Raw genomic sequence first — 26,409 nt, 5'->3', positions numbered from 1 at the left:
CACACACCTGTACACGGTGGCTCAGGATGTTTCTACTCCAGACTCAGTCCACTGCTTCCGCAGGTCCCCGAAAGGTCTGGAATCGGTCCTTCTCTACAATCTTCCTCAGGGTCCGGTCACCTCTTCTTGTTGTGCAGCGTTTTCTGCCACACTTTTTCCTTCCCACAGACTTCCCACTGAGGTGCCTTGATACAGCACTCTGGGAACAGCCTATTCGTTCAGAAATTTCTTTCTGTGTCTTACCCTCTTGCTTGAGGGTGTCAATGATGGCCTTCTGGACAGCAGTCAGGTCGGCAGACTTACCCATGATTGCGGTTTTGAGTAATGAACCAGGCTGGGAGTTTTAAAAGCCTCAGGAATCTTTTGCAGGTGTTTAGAGTTAATTAGTTGATTCAGATGATTAGGTTAATAGCTCGTTTAGAGAACCTTTTTGTGATATGCTAATTTTTTGAGATAGGAATTTAGGGTTTTCATGAGCTGTATGCCAAAATCATGAATATTAAAACAATAAAAGGCTTTGAACTACTTCAGTTGTGTGTAATGAATCTAAAATATATGAAAGTCTAACGTTTTTATCATTACATTAGAGAATATAATGAACTTTATCACAATATGCTAATTTTTTGAGAAGATCCTGTATATATTTAAAGCCTCATCTACACGCGTAGATGAGGCTCCGATGTTCCTTATCAATCGAGCCGCTGATGCGGCTCGATTGATAAGATCCGACAGTACGGATCTCCCCACCGCCGATTCCCTGCTCGTTCCCCGCGAGGGGACAATGGCAGGGAATTGAGCGGAAGATAAGCGGCGCCGGCGGGGACGAGCAGGGAATCGTATCCAGCGCGGGCGAGAGTGGGCGCGGCGGGTACGCGCGGGGATGCGGAAGAGGCGATCCGGCGGCTAATTGAGCCGCCGGATCGGAGCCTCATCTACACGTGTAGATGAGGCTTTACACTCACAGATAAATAATCAAATCACTCCCCAATCACTGCCATGCAGCCTAAGCCTATAATTTTGTGAGTGGGCCTAAACATTGGTACGGAGCAGCTAATAGTAGCACGACAAAATAATCGGCACGCAAAGCGTCCGCTATTAGTAACCGTAGTTTGCATGCCAATTTTTTTGTTGGGGGGTGAGGGTTTAAGGTTAGGTGCTGGGGGGGGGGGGGGGTTATTAGTTGCTGGGGAGTTATTAGTTGCCTGGGGAGGGTTATTAGTTGCGGAGGGTTAATATTTTATTAGTTGCCCGCCAGAGGAAGGTTCTGTATGAGAGCATTCAGCTTTCGAAGGGCCAGAGCGGCTGAACAGATCAGAATAAGGCCTCTTGCACACTACATGCAACTCCGATTTTTTATCTGATCCGATTAAAAAACGTACTGCATGCTGTTACGTTTTTAAATCTGAGTTAAAAATAGGACGTATAAAAAAATCGGAATCGCATATAGTGTGCAAGAGGCCTAACAGTGAGGGACTGGGAGGACTTCAGGGGGCTGGAAGAAGCCCCAGGTAAGCAACTGGCCAGATTTTTTTCAAATAAAATTTTCTTTAAGATCTCACTGATTCCAAGTACCTTCGCCACCAATCTGAGATCACCTGTGCTTTACCCTGTTTGTAGTCACCTGGGCTGTGGAATCGGTACAAAAATCATCCAACTCCAACTGCTCAGTTTATAAAACCACCAACTCCGATTCCAATTCCAGGTACCCAAAATTGCTCCGACTCCTCGACTCCTTAGTCTTATACTTACCAGGGCTGTGGACTTGATACAAAAATCATTTGACTCCTACTCCTCAATTTATAAAACCATTGACTCTTGGTACCAAAAATTGCTCCTACTCCTTGACTCTACAGCCCTGGTGGTCACTACTACATCCCTTTAAGGAGAAACCACTTGGCGGGCTTGTTACACTGCAGGCGTTTTTGTTATTTTTTAAGCGCGGGATATTTTTTAAAATCGCCCTGAAAGGGCTTACACAATGATTCTCTATGAGATAGTTCATATCTAAGTGGTTCGTTTCCGATCCGTTTAGATAAGCGGTGCTTGAGCCATTTTTGAGCTGATTCCGCCTCAATAGAATGTATAGGAAAAACGCAAAATGCTCACAAAACCGCTTTGTGGAGCGATTGCGATCGCGTTTTTAGGAACAAATACATTGTATTCTTTTCCGGATCAAAGAGTTAACTTCTTGACTTGCGTCAGGGAGAGAATTACCAAAACGTTTGGGAAAAACGCTTCGGAAACCGCTAATCACAAAAAGGAATTGCCCACCCAGGCACCGGGAATCAAAGAAAAAACGCCTCAAAATAAGCTCACTGCAGACGGACATGCGAGCCTAACGCAATGTGAACAAGACCAAAAAGCTGATTTTTGTAAATGTTAAAGAGACATATACATATATTTAAAAAAAATCAGTTTTACTCACTTGGGGCTTCTACCAACACCCAGCAGCTGTCCTGTGCCCTCGCAGTCATCATTGGATCCTCCTGACCCCCGCCTCCAGCTACTTTCACTTCGCCGACAGGCCTGGCCACGCGTAGCCTCCTACACTTACTGTGCCTGCGCTGGGTGCTATTGCAGATGGGAACGCGTAGAAGGAGACACGTGGCATGACCTCCTGTGCAGGTGCAGTAATAACTGGCGGCGGGGGACAGGAGGATCCGTGAGTGATTGTGAGGGCACGGGACAGCTGCAGGGGGCTGGTAGAAGGTGAGTCAAACTGATTTTTTTTTTTAGGCTTAAGGATCCCTTTAATGTTAAGATACAGAATAATTGACTTGTTTACGGTTTCATGTGAGTGATTTAGAAAGCCTTATAGCCAAGAGTGTCAGAATTAGAACCAGAACTTCTTAGAAAGTGTTAGCCATGCACTCTCCATTCTTCTCTTCTCATAGGTTTTAACAAAGATAACCATATTTGTCATAGCACAAGTGGCCTGTCCCCAGGCTCCATGGATGGCAGCTGATGCACTTGTAAGTGATTTTCCATGGGCCCCTGCCATGTGTCTCTGGTGAGTTACCACAGCGTCATGCAGGGATGAATTAGAGATCCATCATTAAACACAGTCAGAACTGTCAGTGGGGAAGCTGGGCCCAGAATAACCATGAAAACCAAACATCAATCATTTGTGAGGGAGAATACTTATGATAACAGGTGTGTTCCTCTACAGAATGCACACAGAGCATGAAGCAGCTCTGATAGGGCGGCAGATTGCATTCATGAAAAAAGGGCGCCTGGAAAAAAGGGAACAGGGGATTGCCGCTAGTAGAATCTCGTTAAAATTAGCAATATTCTACTTCTGAATTACGATAGTAAAATATTGGTAATATCTACAGATATTTTATTATGGCTAAACGTAACCGTACACTCACACAGAACACTCCCTCTACCAATGCCTAACCCTAACCCCCCCTGATGGCGCCTAACCCTAAGACCCCCCCCCCCCCCGATAGCGCCTAACCCCAAGACCCCCTGATGGTTCCTAACCCTTAGACCCCCCTGGTGGTGCCTAACCCTAAGGCCCTCCCTGGTGGTGCATAACCCTAAGACCCCCCCGCCCTGGTGGTGCCTAACCCTAAGACCCCCACACCCCTGGTGGTGCCTAACCTTACCCCCCCCCCCCCCCCCCCGCCCCCTGGTGGTTCCTAACCCTCCTCCCCAAACCTTTACTCCCCTCTACCGCAAAGCCATGATATGTGGCAAAAAAAAGTGAAATTCAGAGCCCGGAGGCACCCCATTACTGGCAAATATTTAACATTAAGGTAGAATCCTGGGGCTTGTAGAAATGCAAATAACAGCATTGACTAGTGGGCGCTCCGCTATTTGTCCTTTAAGGGAGAATGGGGTTAATAATAGGGTAATGGGTGAAGTTGTGGTAGTGAGAACAATAGGGTTTGTAGGGTAGGGGGAACAATAGGGTTTGTAATAGGGTAGGCGTGAGCATAGGGTTAATAATAGGGTAATAGGTGAAGACAGGGTTAGTAATAGGGAAGGGTGGGGAGAGAAAAGGTTTAGTATGAGGGAAAAGGGTGAGAATAGGGTAATAGTAGAGTCAAAGGGGGATAAGAGGCACCCAGATGATGATAAAACTGCGTTAAAAACAGTTAAAATAGAAAGGGTCAGGCGAACACTGCAAATGCAGCGCAGGAGACTTTGACGCAGCCGGCGTCACCATAGGCCGTAATAGGAATTACGGCTATAGAGGCACACAGTCAGTAACTTCGGCGCTGTCAGAAGACGGAGCTGAAGTTTCTTTTAAAACACTGTAATTCGGCCTCCAGAAATAGCTGAAAGCCGAATTACATCATTCCCCACTATCCATGTGGACCTGGAGGGAGAATAGTATTTAATGCCGCCGGGAACTTGTGCAGCAGCAGGATAAGCCGGCTGTATCCTGTGCCCAAGTCTCTCGGAGGCAGGGTCAGATGGCTTACCTCAATAATGTCAAAGAACTTTAATATGCACTTGGTAATAATAGAATAATGGGTGAAGATAGGTTCAGTAACAGGGTAGAGGAAGAGCATAGGTTTAATAATAGGGTAATGGGTGAAGGTAGGGTTAGTTATTGGAAAGGGGTGAGAATTAATAACAGGGTAGGGGTTGAGTGCTAGGAATAAAAGAATAGCAGCTGATAATAGGATAGTGCAGACATGTCCAAAGTCCGGCCTGGGGGCCAAATGCAGCCCACCGAGCCATTTCTGGTGGCCCCCAAAGCTCTCTACAGTTGTTAATTCCATGCAGCCCGAAAACCGTAGCTGCAGTGCAGCATGCAGGTGCCAGCAGCAGTAACAGCCACTGATTAGCAGCTGCCACCGTGCTAACTGCACATGGTATATAGGTTATTTCCCAAGGAAATGTTTTATTTGACAAAATTTCACAGGCAATAGTGTACCTAACGGCAATCAGCAAAAACTGTGTTTAATTTTGCTAGCAATACCCCCTAACACTCTCAAGAATGGCGAAATGGCCCTTGGCTTAAAAAGTTTGGACACTCCTGGGGTAGGGGGTGCAGACAGAAATAGTAGAAATAGGATTACTAATACATGACGGGGTGAACATGAGTTTAGGAGTGTGGTTTGAGAGCAAATGTCATAAAACCTCTCCAAACTGGAATGAATGAATGGGGCTGACATTACACTGCTGTGTAATGTTGTTGTCTGACTCTGACTGCGGCCTCTGTGCCAAGGTCACTTGTCAGACAAATGGCACACCAGAAGCTGATGAGAGATTCTGTTCTGAAGCACCGAGGCGCCAGTCCAGATTCCCTTGGCAACTATAATTTGAGTTTTTTAATGATGATCTGAGACAGGTAGTTTGCAGACTTGGGTCATTGGCCATTTGTGCCATTACCATTTGCAGGTTATAAGTATGCTACACTGACTTCCTGCTGTAAAGGTGAGACCACTCTAACATCAGCAGTCCAGGAGCAGTGGTGGCAGTGTGTACAGGAAGTAGTTAGGAGTAAGGAAAGTAGTCATAAGAGGAGGAGTAAAGATGGGTGTACTGAGCTGGTTTTAGACAAAAAATGGCCCTGGAGCATAAATCCAATGGAACTTCTCAAACCAGGATTGCTGCTTACATAGAATTACTGTAAGGCTAGGTCCACACTTGGTTCGTGACAGATCGGATCCGTTTGAAACGGATCCAATTTTTATTTATTTTTTCCCGTCTGTTTTTATACTTAAATATTGTATGTTTGGAGCATACGTTTCCAGTCCGTGGAAATGTATGCCCAGGGGGACCCACCAAACTGGAGGGTGAAGCAGCCAGGACGGGGGTGACAGCAGTCAGCGGGGACGCCCCCCTCACCTGGGTCCCCCATACCCCTACAACCACATGCGCAAAAGTAATTCAAATGTATGTATTCAGAGCGTGGGGAGCTTACCTTCTTTACGTCCTCGGCTCGCCGCGTCACTACCTGCAATGACGCCCTCTATACTTCGGAGGGTGGTATTGCAGGTAGTGAAGCGGCGAGCGAAAGAAGTAAAGAAGGTAAGCTCCCCGCATACATACATTTTAATTACTTTTGCGCATGTAGCTGGAGAGAGTAGCGGGGACGGGGGACCCAGGTGAGGGGGGGGGGGCGTCCCCCTCCCCACCGACCGCTGTCACCCCCATCCTGGCTGCTATCACCTCCAGCATGGTGGCCCCCTCCCCACCCACAGGCTGGGACACAGAAAATGGATCAGTTTCTGTGTCCAAAACTGCCTGTGTAGAGGGGGATCCGATTTCCTATTGCCTGCCACTACTCCTCTGTGTATCAGGATCCAGATGCGTTGCGGGAAAATGTTTTTGTTTTTGACAGCTGGCATCAATTTTCTATGTGTTTCTATGGCTGTGTTCACACATAAAAGGAGTACATATCCGGTCCAGTCCAGACCTGTCAGTTTTGTAACTGTTTTCTGTGGGTGTGTTCACACATAAAAGGTCTACATTTCTGTAAATGTACAGATTTATGTATGTATTTATGTATGAACCAAGGCTAATAATCATGCGCAAACCCGATCCTCCCCATAGAGAGGACCAGAGATGTGCAGGGAGGCTGCGCCGATCGCTGGATCCAGGGGGAGTAATGTATTTAGCAGCGATCGGGGGGGGGGGGATCATCAGTAATCTAAGGATGCCGGCCACCACTGCAAGCTAGCCTAGTGCTAGCTGAAGATATTACACTTATCCGATCGCTGAAAATTATAATGGGGGACTCCTGGGGACAGCCGGCGGTATGCCCGACACAGTGTCGGGCATACCGCTAAGGAGGTTAACCTCCCTGGCGTTATGATTATTTCTAGATTTAGGGTCTAAAGCCATGCAATTTTTTCACAAGCTTTCAATCCCTAAAATCAAGAAAAAAAGATGTTACATACCACAGAGAGATCTGCAGCATCTTCTGCATATAACTCCCTCAGGCATGGGATTACCGCTAAGGAGGTTAAGGTGAACCTGAACTCTTGCACAGAACAAAGGGAAAACATAGAGAAATGCTCCCTGTGTGTTTTAAAAGAGTTTAGCCTAATCCCCCTGATCTCCCGTGTCAGCTAGCTACCCCGGCAGAGCAGCTAATTTGGAAACACACGGTTAACCCTATGTCTGCTTTAATGAAAGCATGAAGTAGACACACTGCTGTTTAATTGCAGGATTTGTAACCGCTAACAAAGAACTACTTTTCTTTAAAGGTTATGCTGTTGCTTATCTTTTATGCCTGGTACACACCATGCAATTTCCCATCAGATAGTAGATCGATAGATATTTTCCAACATTTTCGATCGTTTTTCTGATCACTTCTGTGCAAATCGATCAGAAAAAACGATTGGAAATCAGAGTGGACCTGTCGGATATTATCTATTCGACCCATCTAGCTGACAGGAAATTGCATGGTGCGTACCAGGCTTTGGAGCAAAGCGTAAGTTCTGAGTTCAGGTCCACTTTAAAATGAAATACATATGGCATCCTCCATGCTCCTCTCATTTCAGGTGTTCTGTAAGTTAGCAGAAGCCCTGTGCAATTGCCATGTTTGCCCCCATCCTCACCAAATTCTGGTATCTGGGAGCTCATTTTAGAGTCTGCCTATCTGCTTCAACCTAGATAGCTATGTAACTGCTAGCAGACTATGTTGCCATTTCAAGTACAACTAGTCATTTTTCAACTTTCCCAGCTGCTCCAGGCATGTGCCTAGCTATCCGCAGTCCTGCTACTAGTACGAGAACACAGAACTTCCACTTTAAATCAATTCTTGTACAGCTACACAGACACAGGATCTTTACACAATATGGCAAAATGATCAAACAGACCCCACATGCCGAGTCCCTAAGTAGCATTCATCTGCAGACATCCCAGCATCTCTTCCATGTCTCTCCACCGCAGAACTCAGAGGGGAATACGTTTGGATGATGAACAACTCTGAAAGTTTTATATATAAAGAAAAAAAAAAAGCTCTCCAGCAGCATCATGTCAGCCTGAGCCGAGCTACTGCTCCCCCACCCCTGGTCTGTGGCAGAGAAGGGGTTCCAAGAACAAGGGAGCCTGTGAGAGAGAGCCAGGAGAAAACAAAGAAAAGTGGGAGAAGCGATCCCGGTGACATCATGCTGCACTAATGTCCCGCCCACGCTACTAACACAAGAGGGAGCAGTGCGGACTCGCATAGTGTGGGATCCAGGTCTCCTAGCAACTTCGAACCCTGAACCTTGTCTTTGGAACGCTCGGAGAAGCTGAACTCCGCATCCTCCGGCGCGCGATCACTGGTCCAGCGTCGGATGCTGTAGTCTGGATCCAGCGCGCCAGAGTGCCAGAGTTAGCGCAGCAGCAGAAGCACTTCGCCTGGGTAGGGGGTACACCATGCCTCCGGCTCGCACCCCTGGACCTGCCCGCCTTAGGAACCCACCTGTGTGAACTTGGGAGAGTTTTTCTTTTTTTGCACGCATCGGCTGCCGATCTGATCGCTGGGTGCAGCTGCTCGACATAAAAAAAGCTCCTGGATCGGGGATGGCAGCAGTGGGCGCTCGGGCAATAGCAGTGGCTCCATTGCACCGGCTGCTGATGCTTCGAGGCCAATGCTGCTGCCCATAGAAGAGCCGAAGCCAGGGGATCCTCCTGATCAACTGGACGAGACGATATGCGCGGCAGTGTCCCCGCACAAAAGCACTGGGGTCCCCGAAACTGTCACGTTCCACATACTGACTGTCCCCCTGAAAGCTTGCCCGATCTGCACTATGCTGAGGCCAGCGGCAGTCCCTAACCCTGCTGGTGGCACTACTCGCTGTCTGCTCATCAGCAGGGCGCCCAGCAGCCTGCTGGCTTTCTGGCTGCTCTCCCTCCTCCTGGGACTCTGCCAATCAGGTGAGTTCATCCTCCTGATGCTGAGACTGCTGCAGTAACAGGTGCCAGGCTTGCACTGCACACACTGGATGCACTGCTGTCCTTTGTTTTTCCTTGTCACATGCGAGGATGACTGTCTAGCCATCACATGTCATTTCACTGTCAGAGATGACATGAGTATTTTTCTTTTCAGTGGATTGCTAACAAATCAGACCTGTTAAATATTTTCAGCTGCATGACTGTGGAATGATTGAGCTGGCCACAATAAGGCCTGGAACCCACTGAAATCCGCAAACGCAAAACGCAACCGCTAGCGTTTTGCATGAGCGGTTTGCAAGCGGATTCATGCGAGTTTTCGGTCGCGTTTTGCAACAGTGTATTTTTTTCCTCAGAGGTTGTGTAGCGTTTTGCGTTTCGCGTTTTTATCCTGATTGGTCCTGTGAATTATTTTTAATTTTGTTACAGTGTGCTGAACCGCAAAACGCTAGCAAAACCGCTCAGTTTAGGTTTTGCTGAGCGTTTCTGCTAGCGTTTCAATACTTTACATTGAAGCGCTAACACTCCCAAAATGCTGCAGGTCCTGCGTTTGCGTTTCTGGGAAACGCAAACGCTCCTGTGGAAGTTGCCCCATCCATTAACATCAGCTGAGCGTTTTGGCAAAACGCTAGCGTATCGCAGCGCTGCCAAAATGCACAAAAAACGCTCTTGTGGGTTCCAGCCCTCATAGTGTGATTTCATTATTGGCAGAATTATGAATAGACAGGAGGAGATGATGTCTCCCAACTTGATCCTGTGAGCTTCCTATAAGATTTCCAGATTTGAAATGACTGTGTCTGGTGGTCACTTTAGGCAAGAATTTAAAGGACAGCTGAAACAAGAGGTATATGGAGGCTGCCATATTTATTTCATTTTAAGCAATACCAGTTGAATGGCTGCCCTGCTGATCCTCTGCCTCTTATACTTTCAGCCATGGACCCTGAACAAGCATGCAGCAGATCAGGTTTTTGATAGTATTGCCAGATCTGACAAGATTAGCTGCATGCTTGTTTCTGGTGTGATTCAGACACTACTGCACCCAAATAGATCAGTAGGACTGCCATGCGCCTTGTATTTTTTTTTTTTAAAGAAAATAAATATGGCAGCCTCCATACTCTTCTCCCTTAGTTGACCTTTAATGTGAGTCCTCTGACATTACTAGTCTTGTCTTCGTTGCATTGAATAGTTCTCAACCCTTCTGCTATTATTGGTTGTGGTGCTATTGTATTCCTTGCAGCGCCCCTCTGCTTATCCCTCTCCCCTCTCCTTGGAACAGGACAGTCTACTTGGCACTTAGCCAAGCAGCTTGTCTATACAGGACTTGTAACTATCACCCAAAATGATCACTGGCAATCGGTTTGAGCGAAGGTTAATGCATGTATGCTTTAACATAGTAATGGAGATAGGTGATGCCTATGTTATACATATCCACAGTGAGTTTGTAGTGCAAGTGTACAGCAATCACCCGAGTATGATTTTCTTGGCTGATTATTATTATTATTTTTCCCAGAGACAATCTAATGTCAGGGATGAAAGCTTCGCCTGCCCCCTATTGCTCTCCTGTAGCAGTGAATTGTCACACAAGTTGCACACAAGATATTCATAGATGTGTCACTGGCAGTTGCTAGCTGCAATCCCCTAGAGGCAGTCAGGCCATATCAGAATGCCTTGTTGCCCTTGTATGTAATGCCTGTACCAAGCTCGCCTAACCCTATTACAGCATGTACTTGCAATGTGTGCCAGTGTCTGTCCAGGCTGGCATTGTATTGCGGAGAGAATCTGTGCCATATAGAGAAGTTTTGGTTGTTTAGCCAGGTGCTGCTGACTACTGTAATAAACAGTACCACAACTTTTACAGACTTTTTTTTCACACTGTTTATTACAGACAACCTGCCATTGTTTGCATCTTTCACAGAATGCCTGTGTGTATCCGGATTGCTTGGAAGCCATAATGTTAATTATGTGGACAATATTAGATAATGGGTACCAATGCCAGAGACTTCTACCTAGTGGTAAGAGTTGATGGACCAGAATCAGGGACAGAACTAAATAACTCACAAGGTTACCTAGGCTGGTACCTAGGGCCTGGTGGGTGTCCAGGGGCTTGCCTGCCATCGCTTCTGAGTCCCTCCCCTTACTAAAATAGAAACACAAAAACAAAAGTTTGCTTTCTTAAAACAGAAAGAATTTGCGATAATTCAGGTTGGAGTGAGCCTGAGATGTCTCCCAGTGCATCACGGCTGATTATATGCAAATTAACCATTGTACCCTTAGAAGCTAAACACACCTCCAGAACCTCTGGAATGCAATGATGTGTCAGCTTGTTAATTTGTACAGAGCCATAATAATCCAACATGCATACAGACTGTTTCGGATTGTTTGATCCTCATCAGTGCATGGCATGGATTAATTTGGCTCTATGGAGTAGGGCTTGTAAATCCGAGAGGTACAAACTAACCAGCAAGCTCATGGTGACCCAGAACTCATTGGAGTGTGTAAGGGACTACAATGGTCCTACCTAATGGTTTTAGGACCATTGTAGTCCCTTACACACTCCAATGAGTTCTGGGTCACCATGAGCTTGCTGGTTAGTCTGTACCTTACTAAAATAGCAAGGTAGCAATAAGTAGGGGAAGCCTAAGCTGTTACCATGTCTAGCTATCCATTTCACTTTAATCATCTCTGTTGAAGAGCCAGAGCAGTAGCATCCACACTCAGACTAGGCAAGTACCTGGGGCCCAGTGGGAATCAAGTGGCCCACCTGCCATTTTTGTCTGACCCCCCTCTGCTTACAAAGGGGCCATACGGGGGGGGGGTCCAAATCTACTACCTTGCCTAGGGCCCCAATTCACCTTAATCCTCTCTGTTGAAAAGCTGGTCTTTATCTCATATTTTCTACGTTGTCATTGCACAGATAAGGTTGGTTTCATAGTTTACACTTCACAGTCTATAGAGGCTATAATACACAGCATGAGAAGTGCAAGCAAGGCAACACATTCAACATTTAACAGGCCTGCAACATTTCTGGCTGATTACCCCTGTGCTTTACTACAGAAAGTGCGGCCCCGCCATGTGTGCTGTCTCCATTTATCAGCTGGGTCAGGGAAAAGAGGGTTCCCAGCCGCACACATAGATATATCACATGCTTACGGTGGCCTGCTGCAGCAAAACTATCCTGTTATCCATTTCTGGCTACTTCTTTACTACCAGAAGAGAGCCTACTAGTTACATGTTCATAAAGTGCTTCTAAAAAGTGCTGATATATAGCACTCTGACTCTCGCTTGGCAGCACTTAAAGCAAACCGGAAGCGAAAATAAACTTATAAGATAATGATTTGTATGTGTAGTACAGCTAACCAGCAAGCTCATGGTGACCCAGAACTCATTGGAGTGTGTGAGGGACTACAATGGTCCTAAAAGCCCCCTTACTAAAATGCTAAGAAAAACAAAAGTTTACTTTCTTAAAACAGAAAGAATTTGAGATAATTCAGGTTGGAGTGAGCTTGAGATGTCTCCCAGGGCATCACTGCTGAATATATGCAAGTTAACCATTGTTGCCCTTAGAAGCTAAACACACCTCCAGAACCTCTGGAATGCAATGATGTGTCAGCTTGTTAATTTGTACAGAGCCATAATAATCCAACATGCATACAGACTGTTTCGGATTGTTTGATCCTCATCAGTGCATTCCAGTGACACATCATTGCATTCCAGCGGTTCTGGAGGTGTGTTTAGCTTCTAAGGGCAACAATGGTTAATTTGCATAGATTCAGCAGTGAGGCACTGGAAGACATCTCAAGCTCACTCCAACCTGAATTATCGCAAATTCTTTCTGTTTTAAGAAAGCAAACTTTTGTTTTTCTTAGTACAGCTAAGAAATAGAACATTAATAGAAAAGAAAAGTCTCTTATTATTTTCCAGTACAGGAGAAGTAAAAAAAAAAAAAACCTTCAGTTGTTATCTATGCAAAAAGAGCTTATCTGAGCTTTTCTACCCACTGGGTAGAATACAGTACTGTTTTCTGAAGCACTTACAAACAATGAGAGGCAGTTTGAGATAAAGTTTTACTGCAGGAAAGTTCAAAGGTCGTTATTTCTGCTTTGTTTTATAGCTTAAAATACAGTGTGGGTTGTAAACTGCAAATATGACAGAATGATGCAATGTTATAAAAAATATTTATAACTGAAAATAAATAGGATGTGGTAAGAACATTAGACTGCGCCCTCCACTAAGGGAGGGATATTGATGCGAACCAGTTAGTGTTCTCTGTGAAGCGCTGTAGATAAATGTGTCATCATTATATAAAAGTATGGTGATAATGTTATAGTAGCCACCCATTAGGGTGAGTCACAGCTGAGTGTGGGGTTTAGGCTCTGCAGCTTTGTGATATAGACCAGTGTTTCCCAGCATCATGGTGTGTGTATGAATGATGGCCTTTGATGTGGGTAACACCAGTTCAGGTACTACTTAACACATACTGTATATGCTTGCTAGAAGTACTCCATAACCATGTATGAATACTTTCCAGACATGCCTTTATGCTTGTAATGAGTGAGGTATGCTCCTGTGTTAGTCTTACAGCAGATAGGTCAACATAAAACCAGCAAATGTTGATTCAGGTACTACCTTTTGTGACTAACTGTGCACTGTTTCCAACAAACTATATACAGACACACTATACACAGTTAAAGCAGACCTGAAATCAGAACTTCCTCTCTGCTCCAAAAGATAAGCAACAGCATAATAACTTATAAAGAAAAAAATTCTTTGTAACAGCTGATACAAATCTTGCAATTCTACTTCCTGCTTTCATGTAAGGAGACATAGGGTTAACATCCTGCGTTTACAAATTAGCTGCTCTGCCAAGGCAGCCAGCTGACACAGCTGAGAGATCAAATTACAGTTGTGATTAGTCACAGATTTAGGCTAAACTCTCTAAATACATACAGGGTGCATTTATCTATGTTTGTCCTGTGCAAGAGTTCAGGTTAACCTGAAACAAGGATTTAAACTTACCTGAGGCCTTCTCCAGCCCCCTTTAGTCTGTCAGCTCCCTCCATGCCGATCTGGTCCCCTCCATTCTCCCGCTGTGGAGTCTGCAATCCAGACTGGTAGTGGGCCACTGCTCATGCATGGTCCTGGCCACATGCACCCCCCGATTGCGCTGCTGAGACCAGATGTGTTCTGTGCAAGCGCAGTTACAGCTCTAGTAAAGTCCTAGTAATCTGTGCATGCGCATTATCCTCCTGGACACAGGTGACCGCGTATGTGCAGTTGTCCCTGGTTGCCTCAGTCGGAGACTTTACCGGGGCAGACTGCGGGAGAATAGAGGGAACCGGATGGACACTGAGCAGCTGACTGAATACAGGGGGTTGGAAGCAGACTCAGGTAAGTATAGATCCTTGTTATATGTTTGTCTCAGGTACACTTTGAAGGAACCGGAGATAAACACTATTAAAATATTTCTACATACCTGGCGCTTCCTCCAGCCCCCTCCGCATGGATCACTCCCACACCGCCGTCCTCAGTCTTCTGTACCGGGTCCCATAACTTCCTCCAGTCACAGCCAGTCTGCGCCAGCGCAGTGCACTCTCTCCATCTCTCTCCGGGGGAGAATAGTACTGCTCCTGCGGGACTCGGTAGAGGAGATAGAGAAGACTGAGGAGCGATCCGTGCGGAGGGGGCTGGAGGAAGCCCCATGTATGTATAAATTTTGTAATAGCGTTTATCTCTGGTACACTTTAAACATATTATCTGACACTTTTAATGGAGGAAATGCAACAGTTTCAAGCATTCCACCGATTCCCATCACTAGTAACCCCCAGAAGTAAACATGCCATGTGGTGATATGCTAGGCAATAGTCAGCCCTGGGTAACAAGGGCATGGAGAGGCGCCACACTGGGGTCACATGACCACTTTCTTTTAACGCTGAAAATAAAGATGGTTTTACACCTGTAAGGTGCATTTTGCATGGGCTTTAGGTTTTTGAGGCTTCTTACAATCATTTTACTTTGGAAAAAGTGGTTTATGTGGTTTGACTGCCGTTTAGGTGCAGAGGAATGAACAATGAAAGTGTATGTAGAACACACATGTGTGACTGAACGTATTGTATGTGGGTGGTCAGGTGTAGTGATGTAATACTATCATTATAACAAGACAGAATTCCCCAAGGATTCCCTGCTGTCTTATATAAAATGTTGGCAAATGTTGGATAAACTGCTGCTGCTGCTGAGCGATCAGAGGATGACTGGGGGGGAAGGGAACAGTGCTTAGGGACGAAGCTTCCGCATGGAAGGTTGGAGGTAGTGCAGAATCTAACTCTCCAGATTGTGAAAGCAAACTTGAAGCAAGACAAAAACATTGGTAGCAAGGAGAAGTCTCTCTCTTTTTTTTTTTTTTTTTTTTTAGAACATTGCATCATACTGTCATAGTTGCAGTTTTAAAACCCCACTCTGTGTTTTGAGCTGTGAAGCAGAGCACAGCTAATCACCCTTTGAACTTTCCTGCTGTCTCTCACTGTTTCTTGGCTGTGTACCTGCTTCAGAAAAAGGACTGTGTTTGACCCAATGGGTGGAATAGCTCAGAGAGGCTCTTTTGCTTATGTAAAGAGCTGTGGGAGATGTTGGTGCTGTATAAATACTAAATAATAATAATACACTACTTATATTCACTTAGCAAGCGTGATTATCACAGACATGCAGCTCATCAGCATGTCATGCGTTGGGGTTTGGTAACTGTACTCATACAAATCAGATAGTAAAACCTGAATATGGTTGTGGCCTTTCCCCATTCAATCCAAAGCAAAAAAACACCTTTAAATCCATTTCTAACAAATAGCAAAATAGATGGCAGAGGAGGGAAGATCATGAAGAGCGGAGGGAAAGCGTCTGTCTCCAGTGGGATTTTTTTAGAGGAGATTCCCAGCACTCTGCAGGGTATTTGATGTGGTGCCCAGTATACTACTATAACTTATCACCACAACATTAGTCACCAGCCTCATGCAGTCACAGCTCCCGCCAGCCTGGAGTGGCCCCGATCAGACAGCGCGCTGCAGACTGCGAGCTGTGAAAACGCTTTGATGACAGAGGAGAGAGGGAACTTGTAAAATGAGATGACGAAACTACAAGTATAAACTTGAAACAGAGCCAGTTAAAGGGTTACATTGTGAAAATGGTAAACACCATGACAATTGATATATATGATGCCAGAATTTGCACATACACCACAAATTTAAAGCAGAGATTTAGGTAAGAATAAAGTGTACCTGCTGAGACAAAAAAAAAAGTATCCATGCATACCTGGGGCTTCCTCCAGCCCCCCTCAGGCCATTGGCTGTCTTGCCATCCTCCCAGGCTGCCTCAGTCCTCCACTGTCCATCCCGGTAAATCTGTTACAGTCAGCCGGTTTGTAGTGCGCATACGCGGCTCGTATCGCATTCCCATCACTGGGTGTGTCCTGGCAATGGGGGTGACAGGTGGTTACTGATAGATGTACCCGGACAGCCAGAGGAAGGTCGAAGTAGTGGCTGAATAGAGTACAGGTTAAGGATGCTGCCTTTGACATGGGAGACCAGGGTTTGATCCTGGCTAGGATCAGTACCTACTCAGTAAGGAGTTCAAGGCAAGACTCCCTAACACTGCAGGGTGGCCTCCTGAGCTTGTCCCAGTGGCTGCAACTCTTGAGAACTTTGAGTCTTACAGGAGAAAAGCACTATACAAATGTTCAGATTATTATTATTATTATTATTATAAGGGGCCTGAGATGATACCGAGGGAGCCAACAGCCTGAAGGAGTCTGCAGGAAGTTCCAGGGATGTATGGATACTTTTTTTTGTTCTCAGGTTTCCTTTAAGGAGGATTTATAGTGAAAATAACGTATTGAATAAAATTGCTTTTATTTTACAATGTATTCATTTATAAATTATTTAGTCAGTGTTTGCCTATTGTAAAATCTTTCCTCTCCCTGATTTACATTCTTAAATGTACAACAGGGGGTGACATCATTACTGCTTATTGGTGCATCACTGAGAAATGTTTGTTTATTGTGTGTCCCAAAATGAGCAGAAACAATACCTAGACTTCCCAAGGGGGAGGGGGAGGGGGGAGGGTTAGGGTTGGAGGGAGGTTAGACTGAGGTATAGGTAAGGAAAGGCAATTGTATAATATCAGGGAACATTACCTAATTACCGGATGCCTTTTTAACTGTATGACTCTTTGCTGCTTTCCCTGCTATGGAGATAATAAATGGATTATCCATTGAAGTGAATGGAGGGGCTAGCTAATATCTACACTGTTGTGCCATCTAGTGGTCAGAGGGAGTAGCAACACAGTATGTAAATAAGTACCGACTTTCCTTCTGCAAGCACTGCAGCGCATCATCCGAACAGCAGAAAGGATAATTGGCAGTAGTTTACCTTCCCTGCAGGATCTTTACGCTAGCAGGTGCAGAAAGAGAGTGACCAAGATTGCCTCTGACCCCTCTCACCCTGCTCACGCCATCTTCCAGCGTATGCCTTCAGGGGTAAGATTCCGGTCAGTCGCAACTAAAACTTCCAGACACAGGAACAGCTACTTCACTGAGGCATGTGCCTTGCTTAATGCAGAAATGCTAGACCTGCTAGGACTTAAGCATTACAGCATAGAACTGAAAATGAACATTTCTTGCCCTTTTTACTGCCTCTATAACTTACATAATGTCCTTGACTTTTAATATATATACACTGTTTGTCCTTGTATTGTTTTGTTTGTGTCTGTTAAGCAACTGCCAAGTCAAATTCCTTTTAGTGCAAACTTACTTGGCCAAATAAATTGATTCTAATTCTGAAATGAAGTAGAAATGCAGCAGCTGTATTATCTGTTAGAAACAGTTTAGTGTGGAAATTACCCTATAAATCCAAAACGTAGTGACTACTTATTTACAGCCCGGTATTTCCAGTTGCTGCAAATCACTGCTTCATGTCAACCTGTCCAGCATGGCTCTTAAAGACATCCTCATCTTCCTTGTTGTAGCACTTAAAAATGTATTTTATTTATTTATTTATTTATTAATATAGCACCGACATATTACGCAGCGCTGTACAGAGTATATTGTCTTGCCAATAACTGTCCCTCAGAGGGGCTCACAATCTAATCCCTAGCATAGTCATGTGTCTATGTATATATCGTGTAGTGCATGTATCATAGTCTAGGGTTAATTCAAATGGAAGCCAATTAACTTATCTGAATGGGTTTTTTTTGGATGTGGGAGGACACCAGGGTGCCTGAAGGAAACCCACACAGTCACAGGGAGAACATATAAACTTCTTGCAGGGATGCGAACCAGGGACCCAGCGCTGCAAGGCAAGATCGCTAACCACAGCGCCACTGTGCTGCACAATACTTTATTATTTAAATGATCCACCCAAATGTAATACTTTATCCATTGACAGCCTCTGGAGGGTCTCCCTACAGCTTCTTCTATGCCTCGGGAGTTCCAGTTATACAATTTCCCCACTGGAGCCCCCTAAAGAAATGGCTATGGAAACAAGTGGCCGTCTTGTCCATGAATGTTTGGCTCTCTGTGCTGCTGAGCCTATGACATTTCAACAAATCAAGGACTTCATGTCATGAAGTTTTATGACTCTGCTCCAGTAAGAGAAGTCCTCCTACATTCTCTCTATGGCAGAATTAAACGAATAAATAAACAGGGGGGTCCACTGGTAGTTACTGTGGGGAGCACACTGGCGGAGGATCTCGCTCTCCTATGTGCAGAAATCTCCCTGTTAGGGACAACTGAAAATGTCTACCAAAAGCCAACCCTCAAAGCAGCTTATTAATTTCATTTTATCTCTTCAGGGACTGTCACTATTTTTATGACTGTGTAAAATTAAACGCACTTTGAGACAGTTGTCATTACCCTGGCTTTGCTAGATTTATCACCCTAGTTTGACATTATGATTGGGAATGTGGGGTTATTTCCCATTCTTCTTAAAGTGTACCTGAGGCGATATGTGACATGATGAGATAAAGGTGTATGTACAGTACTATACATATGAATATCCAGGCTGATTTATTTGTTTTATTTTTGTGCCTAAAAGAGTTAATTTCTAGGAATGGAAGTGACAGCTTCTGTCTTGTCGGTACCTTGTCGGGAATACAGTAAATATCACTGATAAGTAAATTACAGCCATAAAAGATTTCCTGGCAGAATACAACTTCTGAGGGCAGGGAGAGATAAAATAAATGAATTATTGACCTTTTTCTAACTCTGAGACACTTAATAGGCTGCTACTGATTACAAACAGTAAAACATTCAACCAACTTTTTACATTTTTAAAAATAAAAAATAAAGAAATATAATTGTTTATCTCATCTCATGCAGACTTGTATTCAGGAAGTTTGATGGATGCAAATGTCATCTTGCCTTTCATTTTCCTTGAGGTGTCTGTAGAAGTCAGGTGATCATCACTCCTGCTTAAACTTCTGAGAGACTCATTTAGCTGCCTTTTCCCCATTTATCCGTTCATAATATACTGCAGCTACAAGTATGATATAACTACCTGATCTGGATATGATAATGACTTAACTAGGTGACATTCATCTCACGTTATGTTCAACCTTTTGAGGCATTGTTTGAAACAGACGTCTGCTCCAAGTTGTCCTTGTGGTGTGGCTAACCTGCTAGATCAGTGAGGAGGTTTTGCTTTAGTTCCGCTTTTAAAGTATACATGAAGGCAACTTCTGAAAAAAATGTAAATACTTTTCTCAGTAGAGGGAAGCCTCAGGATAATCTAGAGCAGTCTTTTTCATCATTTCTACCCTGGAGGAACCCTGCAAATAACTTTTGGATCTTAAGGAAGCCCTGCAAACAATTTTTTGATCTTGAGGAACCCCTGCATTTATTTTGGAGGAGGCGTGGCCTTACAGGCTTTGTTCACATCTAAAATCGAAATAGCTGATGCCAGCGATTTTCTATTTTTTGCTCTCCTGGCGCTTACCTGCGAGTTGCAGTTTTTTTTAAAGCACTTTTCTAAGCGCTTTTGCAGAGCGATTTGTTTAGTAACTTCGTGACGCAAGTCGGGAAGTCAACTCTTTGACCCGGGAAAAGAATAAATACAAAACGCTTGATTCACTAAAGTGTGATAACTGTTATCACGGCCGCGCTATGCGATTCGCAATTTTCGTATGTAAATTGACGCGAATTTTAGCGCACGTTAACCTTTGCTAACGCGAAAATTTGCAGCAAACTCGCGCAAATCGCATAGCATGGCTGTGATAACAGTTATCACACGTTAGTGAATCAAGCCCAATGTACAGTATTTATTCTTAAAAGCGCCTCGGGAAATTGCTATACCATGCGCTTTTTCAAGCATTTTGCGATTTTCCTATACCTGCCATTATAGGTAAATCACCCCAAAAATGGTACAAGATGGTCCAAGCAGCGCTTTAGTGAGCGGATCAGAATTGAACCACTCAGATGTGAACACTTTCATTGCACAAGCGCTTTTAGGGCGATTTTGAAAATCACCGGCGCTTAAAAAAAAGGTGAACACGCCCTAGGTGTGAACAAGCCCTAAAAGTATGTGAGGCTGTTTATTTCACTACCCCCTATTACACTGCCACTCATTATACTGTCTCCTTATCCTAGTGCTTTTTATTAAAGAGGACGTGAACTCTTGTAGAAGACAGAAGGAAAACGTAGAGAAATGCAAATGTATTTAGAGAGTTTAGTCTGTTTAATCCCCCCTCATTTGTGTCTAATCACAAGTTGTAATTTGATCTCCCCCGTGTCATGTGACTACCAGATAAGCAGATAAGCACATTTGAAAGCACAGGCTGTAAACAATACGTCTGCTTCCATGAATCAGAAGTAGAGATTGTGCAAATTTATTTTAGGAGTTGTATCAGATGTAACAAATACATGTTTTTTTGCTTAAAGGTTATTATGCTGTTGTGTATCTTTTAGAGCAGAGAGGAGTTCTGAGTTCAGGTTCACTTTAATGTGCTCATTATTAATCTGACCCCCAATTTTTTACAGTCCCCCCTATTATAATGAGCTCTATTACACTTCCCTCACGATGGGGGGAAATGCCCAGGAACCCCTGCAGAGTACTCGAGAATCCTTGGTTGAGAAAACCTGATCTAGAGGCTTCCCCTTGAGCTCGCCATTCCAGCGCTGATTCAAAGGCTTGTCGAATAGGTTTTGCACTTTCACGCTCCCGTCTGTGCACGAGTCGGGCATACCTCCAAACTTTTTGAGATGATAAAGGGGGACACTTAAGCCACGCCCCTTCCACACCCCCAATCACGCCCCGTCACCCCCCTAGCCATGCATACCATAAAGATTTCATAAGAAAAATATGGTGTTTTATAATTTAAACCACACTGGTCCTTCCTATCCTGGTTCATTCTCCTTCATATTAACATTTTAAAATGAGAAATGTATCAATTTAAAGAGAACCCGAGGTGGGTTTGAAGAATGTTATCTGCATACAGAGGCTGGATCTGCCTATACAGCCCAGCCTCTGTTGCTATCCCAAACCCCCGTAAGGTCCCCCTGCACTCTGCAATCCCTCATAAATCACAGACGCGCTGTGTGGGCTGTGTTTACATCTGTAGTGTCAGTCTCGGCTGCTCCCCCGCCTTCTGCATAGCTCCGGTCACTGCCCCCGTCCCTTCCCTCCAATCAGCGGGGAGGGAAGGGATGTAGGCGGGGACCGGAGTTCTGCAGGAGGCGGGGAGAGCAGCAGACTGACACTATAGAGATAAACACAGCCCTCTGCGACACGCTGTGATATGAGGGATTGCAGAGTGCAGGGGGACCTTAGGGGGGTTTGGGATAGCATCAGAGGCTGGGCTGTATAGGCAGATCCAGCCTCTGTATGCAGATAACATTCTTCAAACCCACCTCGGGTTCTCTTTAAAGGTTGGGAATAAAGTTTAGAGGCAATCAAACACATTTCTAGTAGAGAAATACATATATATTTACATAGAAAGAGGGACAAAGTCCTTAAAGAGGGACAAATGAGGAGGAAAGAGGGGCAGAGGGACAGAGGGACAGGGCTCCCAAAAAGGGACTGTCCCTCCAAAAGAGGGACAGTTGGGAGCTATGGTGGGGCCAGACTGCACAGGTGCAAGAGTGCAAGACGGCCCGTGTCTCCGCGGTAGCATGGAGCTGGCATTTTCCTCCATGCATGAGCGGTTCTGTGGCAATGGGCCGAAAGGTTGCCTGCACAGTGCGGCCACACTGGTTCACAGATGGGAGTGTGGCCACAAAGAAGAACAGAGTCTTGGCAACCAGCAGTGTACTTAAAGGTTACTGGTGAAAAACAACTTCTTCCAGCCCCTACAAGTCTGTCTCGACCCACGGCCGGGATCTTCTGCATATGCGCGCATCATGTTATTGCGCTCTCTGCGCTTGCGCAGTTCAATTCTCTTTGTACGGTGTATCATTTGCTACTCACAGACCCGTACTTTAATTGAGTACTATTGATCATGTTTGGTATTGGCCCACCCCCTGGCTGTGCATTGGGCCGTTATAATGTACAGATCACTGCATCATTTCCCCTACCAGAGCTATCAGTGAAATGTACTAAAATGGAATTGGCCTATGACAGAGCCAGGTTACCATTTCACGGAAATGTGCTTTGATAAAGGCCAAATGCATTTTTCCCTTTGGAATTCCTGAGCTGATCAGCAGAAAGGTTACATTTTTCCAGGCTTCCCTCTCCACAGATCTCCTGTAAGAACGCAGTTCTGGTGGGGAGCGGGCTGCACATGTGATATTATTTCAAGGTGCAGCAAGGTGGAAAACACGTATTATTCCTGACAGCTTTATGCTCCAGCGCTGTGCCAGATATCCATACAAGGTTGCTGTGACATACCTCAGCAAGTCACACACTTCCCTCAGGTTCCACTCTTCCAGTATCATATATACATTGCTATCCAGTAGTGACAGAGAGGGCAAGGGATTCCCAGGTAAACTTTGCCAGTCATAGCTCCCAACTGTCCCTCTTTTAGAGGGACAGTCCCTCTTTAGGAACCCTGTCCATCTGTCCCTTTTTCCTTCTCATTTGTCCCTCTTTCAGGACTGATGTACAGATCTGTGTAGATATATGTCTTTTTCTCCTGAGAAATATGTTTAATGGATTCTAAACTTTAATCCCATCCTATTGATATAGTACTTATTTTTAGGTGTTAATATGGAGAAAAAGGAACCAAGAGTGTGATTTGAATTATAAAACAACATATTTTTCCTATAAAATCTCTATTGTACCTGTGACTAGAGGTGTCTTGAGGGCGTGGTTAGGGGTGTGGCTTAATTGTTCCTCTTTCTTATCTCAAAAAGTTGGGAGGTATGTCTATGCAGTGAAACAACTGCAGAGCTATGGGCACCAGTGTAAAGAGGAACTCCAGTGACAATAATGTCATAAAAAAGTGCTTCATTTTTACAATAATTATGTATAAATGGTTTAGTCAGTGTTTGCCCATTGTAAAATCTTTTAAATCCCTGATTTACATTCTGACATTTATTACATGGTGACATTTTTGCTGTTGGCAGGTGATGTAGCTGCTGGATGCTTTTTTTGGCAGTTGGAAACAGCTATTTCCCACAATGCAACAAGGTTCACTGACAGGAAACTGCCAGGAGTACCACGGTCCTCAGATTTTCTTGTGGGAGGGGTTTCACCACAATATCAGCTATACAGCGCCCCCTGATGGTCTGTTTGTGAAAAGGAATAGATTTCTCATGTAAAAGGGGGTATCAGCTACTGATTGGGATAAAGTTCAATTCTTGGTCGGAGTTTCTCTGTAAAGTCACACTGGGATTTCTCCATCAGAGGCCTTATTACAATCCATGAGGCCTTCCAGAGAAAATATAAAAAGGACCACACCCACATTTTTTCTTGTGGTAACCCCTTGGTCAAGTACAATCAGTGCAACCAAGTGCATAACGAATCATCTAAACTTATGAACACCCTCCCCAGTGTCTTACACAGCCTAGAAGAAACTAGGCGTGGGTGAGTGCTTAGTACTATATAGATAAATAATCTAGCATCTTTACAGCTGTTCCATAGCGTTATTTTGTGATCCACCATGGACAGCCGCTAAAAAACGAACAGTGAGGGCCTGAGCCCACTGCTATGTTTTTAGAAATGCATGCATTTTTGAAGCGCTTTTGATGCGTCTTAACATTAAAACGCATTTCAAAAACGATTGAAAAAGCATCCGTTTTTATAAGTTTTTAAAAATGCAGCAGTGGGCTCAGACCCTGAATTAGCCGATTAAACTTGTACTTACCCATCCCACCAGACTTCACACTCTACAAAAATGTGGAGAGGCAAAGAAATATCTGGCACTATAGCTTTTAATGTAGCAAAAAGTGAACAGGTGCTTGGTGCTGTAGTTTCAAATTCACACATGTTACAATGCAGGGTTGTGGTTGATCAAAACCAACATTGATAAATAACAGCAGCGGAAGGCTGAGCGGTGGAATACTCAGGCTTTTGAATTGAGGTGTTCACAAAAGTGTTGTCAAGGAACACACTTCCCGGCAAGAGACATTGCAATTAAAAACTCATGTGTATTGGGGAAAAAACTGAAGGTTGCTCGGTCTTAAAATATGAAAAAACAACATGCAAACACAACACAAACAAGTGCAAAGATTTCTGATTCCAGAGCAGGCTAATGACTTCAATGATAAGCACGTGTTTTGCACGATTTCCCGCACGTGAATGCGCTAACAAGTGTGTTCCCTGCCCTAAACGTTATTGGATTGCAAAAATAGTGAAAAGTGAAGACAATCACTCCCAGGAAGAGGCAACACTGACATTAAAGTAAAATTCTACTTACGTTAACAAAAATATTTTTCATTCAATTTAGCACTATAAATAACTAATGGTCAACTCTGTTCGATTTTTAATGACACAAGACATACAAAAAGAGACAACACACCAAAGAGACAACACACCAAAGAGACAACACACCATGCTTTTATATAGTAGCCCATATACACGCCACATAAATGTCACCTTTAGGCCCGGTTCACATTAGCGGTGGCCGTCCGGAATCGCCGTGCCGGAGCCGGACCGCTTTCAGAACGGACGGAACGGACGCACGGCATGGCAATGAAAGCCTATGCGTCCGTTCACATGCGTCCGTTCTGCCGGACCGGAGCCGGACCGGATCCGGGCCGGATCCGGACTCCGGCGTCCGTTCCAACATGCGCTATTTTTTGGTCCGGCTCCTCCGGCAGCCGTATCCGGAGCGGAGCCGGACTGCACCATCCGGCCAATACAAAGCAATGAGAGCCGGAGAGCGCACAACACACTGGCTACAAAAACCGGACGTTCTACCCCACTTCCTATGCATTTTGGATGGGGACCACATGGGCCCAGCGAAGAGTGGGGCAGCAGCGATTTCATGCTGGAGCTCTTTTTGCCAGCAACATGTCTGATATGTTTGAAGGAGGCGAACAACAGAGAGAATTCACAGGTTTACGAGTAAAAAATGCCTGGATCCATGGTCCCAACTGCAGTCTCTGTATCCACGGATGGTCTCCACACGTCCACCTGTCTCCAACAATGACCCCAGACCCTTCTGCTGACCTCCCAGACCCCAGGTAATTAAAAGGATGTTATCTCCTTAAGAAACCGGATCCGGACCGCAACCGTGTTCACACCGCACGGAAACCGGATGCAAACGGACCGGATCCGGATAGGAACCGTACGGATCAGGTCCGGTCCGGATACGGTGCGGTCCGGACATCCGGTGCGTTTTTTACTAAACCGCAAGTGTGAACGGGGCCTTAAAAGGACAACTAAAGTGACAAGAATATGGAGGCTGCTATATTTATATATATTTTTTTTCTTTTTAAACAATACCAGTTGCCTGGCAGCCCTGCTTATCTATCTGCCTGCAGCAGTGTCTGAATAACACCAGAAACAAGCATGCAGCTAATCTTGTCAGATCTACCACAAATGTCAGAAACACCTGATCTGCTGCATGCTTGTTCAGGGTCTATGACTAAAAGGATCTAAAAGGCAGAGGATCAGCAGGGCAGCCAGGCAACTAGTATTGCTTAAAAGGAAATAATATGTCAGCCTCCATATCCCTCTTGCTTCAGTTGTCCTTTAATGATTCTTGCTCAGTTAATAGGGTGACATTTCAGGACACAAGCAGACAATCCTGCTCTATGGAGAGGGGAGGAGGGATGGCAAGGTGGCACATGAGAGTGTGAAGTCTATGCAATGTAAAGAGGAGAGTTGGCAGGCACTCGGGGTATACTGTAGAAAGCCAGTGACAAACACCCAGGCAAACTATGTGCTCAAGATCAAAAGTAGAGTCTATACAAAAATGTGGAGAGGCAAAGAAAGATCTGGCACTATAGATTTTAATGTAGCAAAAAGTGAACAGGTGCTTGGTGACTGGATGAATGTCGGGGATAAAAGTGCGTCTATACGTGCACTTTTATCCCCGACATTCATCCAGTCACTTCGTGCACTCCTCGGAAGAAGCTTGGCGTTTGCCCTGCGAAACGGCGTAAGGCCGTGCACCTATTGGCACCCACACCTGCTACCTCCC

General features: G+C 44.9%; 1 protein-coding gene across 2 annotated transcripts in view; it reads left to right on the top strand.

Annotated features, from left to right (window-relative positions):
* The first annotated feature begins 8,151 nt into the window (after positions 1–8,151).
* ITGB8 (integrin subunit beta 8) overlaps positions 8,152–26,409 on the top strand; it is a 185,367-nt gene continuing 167,109 nt past the window's right edge. For both annotated transcript variants that reach the window (XM_068238639.1, XM_068238638.1), the window contains exon 1: positions 8,152–8,832. In XM_068238639.1, the coding sequence (XP_068094740.1) occupies positions 8,547–8,832 (286 nt within the window). In that variant the 5' untranslated portion in view covers positions 8,152–8,546. The remainder of the gene's footprint in view (positions 8,833–26,409) is intronic.

The sequence above is a fragment of the Hyperolius riggenbachi genome, chromosome 5, assembly GCF_040937935.1.
Source record: "Hyperolius riggenbachi isolate aHypRig1 chromosome 5, aHypRig1.pri, whole genome shotgun sequence".
Classification (NCBI taxonomy): domain Eukaryota; kingdom Metazoa; phylum Chordata; class Amphibia; order Anura; family Hyperoliidae; genus Hyperolius; species Hyperolius riggenbachi.
The sequence above is the reverse complement of the archived record's forward strand: the minus strand, read 5'-3'. Positions and strand labels throughout refer to the sequence as shown.